Source organism: Palaemon carinicauda, chromosome 29 (genome assembly GCF_036898095.1).
Source record: "Palaemon carinicauda isolate YSFRI2023 chromosome 29, ASM3689809v2, whole genome shotgun sequence".
Lineage (NCBI taxonomy): Eukaryota > Metazoa > Arthropoda > Malacostraca > Decapoda > Palaemonidae > Palaemon > Palaemon carinicauda.
The window spans coordinates 67,930,450-67,933,556 of record NC_090753.1 but is presented as its reverse complement, the minus strand read 5'-3'; the positions used below and the strand labels follow the sequence as shown (position 1 = coordinate 67,933,556).

General features: G+C 37.0%; 1 protein-coding gene across 1 annotated transcript; it reads right to left on the bottom strand.

Annotated features, from left to right (window-relative positions):
* Positions 1-436: 436 nt before the first annotated feature.
* LOC137622636 (putative uncharacterized protein DDB_G0282281) lies at positions 437-1,992 on the bottom strand. Its single transcript, XM_068353240.1, has 2 exons — positions 1,972-1,992; positions 437-1,129 (listed from the first exon to the last, which is right to left on the bottom strand). The coding sequence occupies exons 1-2, from the start codon at positions 1,990-1,992 to the stop codon at positions 437-439; spliced, it is 714 nt and encodes a 237-aa protein (XP_068209341.1).
* Between the last annotated feature and the right edge of the window lie 1,115 nt (positions 1,993-3,107).

Below are 3,107 nucleotides of genomic sequence, written 5' to 3'. Positions count from 1 at the left end.
TTGTGGATCTCTAAGATCTTCATTATTCTGTTGCAGATATTTCAAGATCTTCCTGCATGTTATACCTCACTGATCAATATACCAATATGCAATACATTAAAGGTACTGACAGATTATTGATAGATTGTACTGCGAGTACTTTTCTACTGCGCTTGGTAAATTCAGCTATGCTTATAGCCACTATTTTCACTATGCTTTTAGCCGTTATTTTCGCTATGCTTTTAGCCGTTATTTTCGCTATGCTTACAGCCGTTATTTTCGCTATGCTTATAGCCACTATTTTCCCTATGCTTATAGCCGTTATTTTCGCTATGCTTATAGCCACTATTTTCCCTATGCTTATAGCCGTTATTTTCGCTATGCTTATAGCCGGTATTTTCGCTATGCTTATAGCCGTATTTTCGCTATGCTTATAGCCGGTATTTTCACTATGCTTTTAGCCGTTATTTTCGCTATGCTTATAGCCGTTATTTTCACTATGCTTATAGCCATTATTTTCGCTATGCTTATAGCCGTTAATTTTGCTATGCTTATAGCCGTTATTTTCGCTATGCTTACAGCCGTTATTTTCGCTATGCTTATAGCCACTATTTTCACTATGCTTATAGCCGTTAATTTCGCTATGCTTATAGCCGTTATTTTCGCTAGGCTTATAGCCGTTATTTTCACTATGCTTATAGCCATTATTTTCGCTATGCTTATAGCCGTTAATTTTGCTATGCTTATAGCCGTTATTTTCGCTATGCTTACAGCCGTTATTTTCGCTATGCTTATAGCCACTATTTTCACTATGCTTATAGCCGTTAATTTCGCTATGCTTATAGCCGTTATTTTCGCTATGCTTATAGCCGTTATTTTCACTATGCTTATAGCCATTATTTTCGCTATGCTTATAGCCGTTAATTTTGCTATGCTTATAGCCGTTATTTTCGCTATGCTTACAGCCGTTATTTTCGCTATGCTTATAGCCACTATTTTCACTATGCTTATAGCCGTTAATTTCGCTATGCTTATAGCCATTATTTTCGCTATGCTTATAGCCGTTAATTTTGCTATGCTTATAGCCGTTATTTTCGCTATGCTTATAGCCGTTAATTTCGCTATGCTTATAGCCACTATTTTCACTATGCTTTTAGCCGTTATTTTCGCCATGCTTATAGCCACTATTTTCACTATGCTTTAAGCCGTTATTTTCGCTATGCTTATAGCCACTATTTTCGCTATGCTTATAGCCATTATTATTGCTTTGCTTTTGTAGTTTCAAACTATCCATCAACCCAACCCTTAGGCTATATAACATTTCTGCCTAATACTTTCACGAAGAGAAAGTTTATGCAGTCTACCTCCTTTCCCTTGGGGGAAAACAAAGACACATCTTGCAATATTTAAATCATTTTACCATTTCGTAATTAAATAATCCATATGATTGTTTATTTCGTCAATATATTTAATTTCTTGCATCGCTGAGAAACAAGAGACTATAACGCATTTGCAGTGCCATCTGGACTTTCTCTCTTTAAAGAGAAAGTTAAATTGCTTTCTCCGAGGAAATTCACGACAGGAAGTATTTTGAGGAGTACTGTAGTCGAAAGAACAAAGAGAAGGCCTTTGGTCTTTTATAGATTATATAGGAGATATTAATTTTATGTTGTTGCTGTTCTTAGAATATTTTATTTTCCCTTCTTTCCTTTCCTCATAGGGCTATTTTCCCTATTGGGGCCCCTGGGCTTATGGCATCCTGCTTTTCTAACTAGGGTTGTAGCTTAGTGAGTAATGATAATAATAATAATAATAGACCAATGTGAAGCAAAATATAAATAAAATAATTATAAAATACAATTCTTATGAAAAAGTATTTTTTATGTTCCTAATTTTATCATGTTATTATGGAGAACTTGTGTTTGTAGCATAATAATAATAATAATAATAATAATAATAATAATAATAATAATAATAATAATAATAAACTACCTCATACTCGTGTTTAAACATAGCTGCCACTACAATGATTTAATAGCAATATTCTCTTAATAATAATCTGACTAATCACAAAACAAAATTAAAAATTATGAAAAAGCATGTACATTTAATTATTCCTTTGTTGACAAACCATTATAAGTCTTTAACTTCCCCTCTTGCTTATATGAAAAGCGTAGGAAACAGAGTACAGTTTCACCTGTCGTTAGAAACACCTGTTTCCTTTGATGCAATGACAAAGGATACTGAATTAATTTATTAGCGAATGGAGGGCAGGAACAAGCTCGCTATATCGCTGGTCTCATGCACGGTCCAGGACTCTAAGCCCTCTAGGGGCAAGTGACAGGATAACATTCTGGTCTGGTCTGTACTTGAATGGATGGCTTTTATTATAGGGCAAAGTTCATTAATCTCTAAGCTCTGTGGACCTTATTCTAGCAGCAGTTGGTCAAAACGAGGAGCAACTAGGTCGCTACAGCTCTGGTCCTACGCACGGTCTAGGCCCTCTAGGGGCAAGAGACAGGTGAATATCCAGGTCTGGTCAGTACTAGAATGGGTGACCATTATTATAAGGCAAATTTCATTAAACTCCAAGCTCTGTGAACCTTATTTTAGCAGCAGTTGGTCAAATCGAGGAGCAACTAGCTAGCTACAGCTCTGGTCTCACGCATGGTCTAGGCCTTCTAGGGGTAAGAGACAGGTGAATATCCTGGTCTGGTCAGTACTAGAATGGGTGACCATTATTAAGAGGCAAAGTTCATTAAACTTTAAGCTCTTTGGACCTTATTTCAGCAGCAGTTGGTCAAATCGAGGAGCAACTAGCTCGCTACAGCGCTGGTCTCACACACGGTCTAGGCCCTCTAGGGGCAAGTGACAGGAAAACCTTCTGGTCTGGTCAGTACTTGAAATGACCATTATTATAAGGCAAATTTCATTAAATTCCAAGCTCTGTGGACCTTATTTTAGCAGAAGTTGGTCAAAACGAGGAACAACAAGCTCGCTACAGCGCTGGTCTCAAGCACGGTCTAGGACTCGAAGCCCTCTAGGGGCAAGAGACAGGATAACATTCTGGTCTGGTCTGTACTTGAATGGATGGCCTTTTATTATAAGGCAAATCTCATTAAACTCCA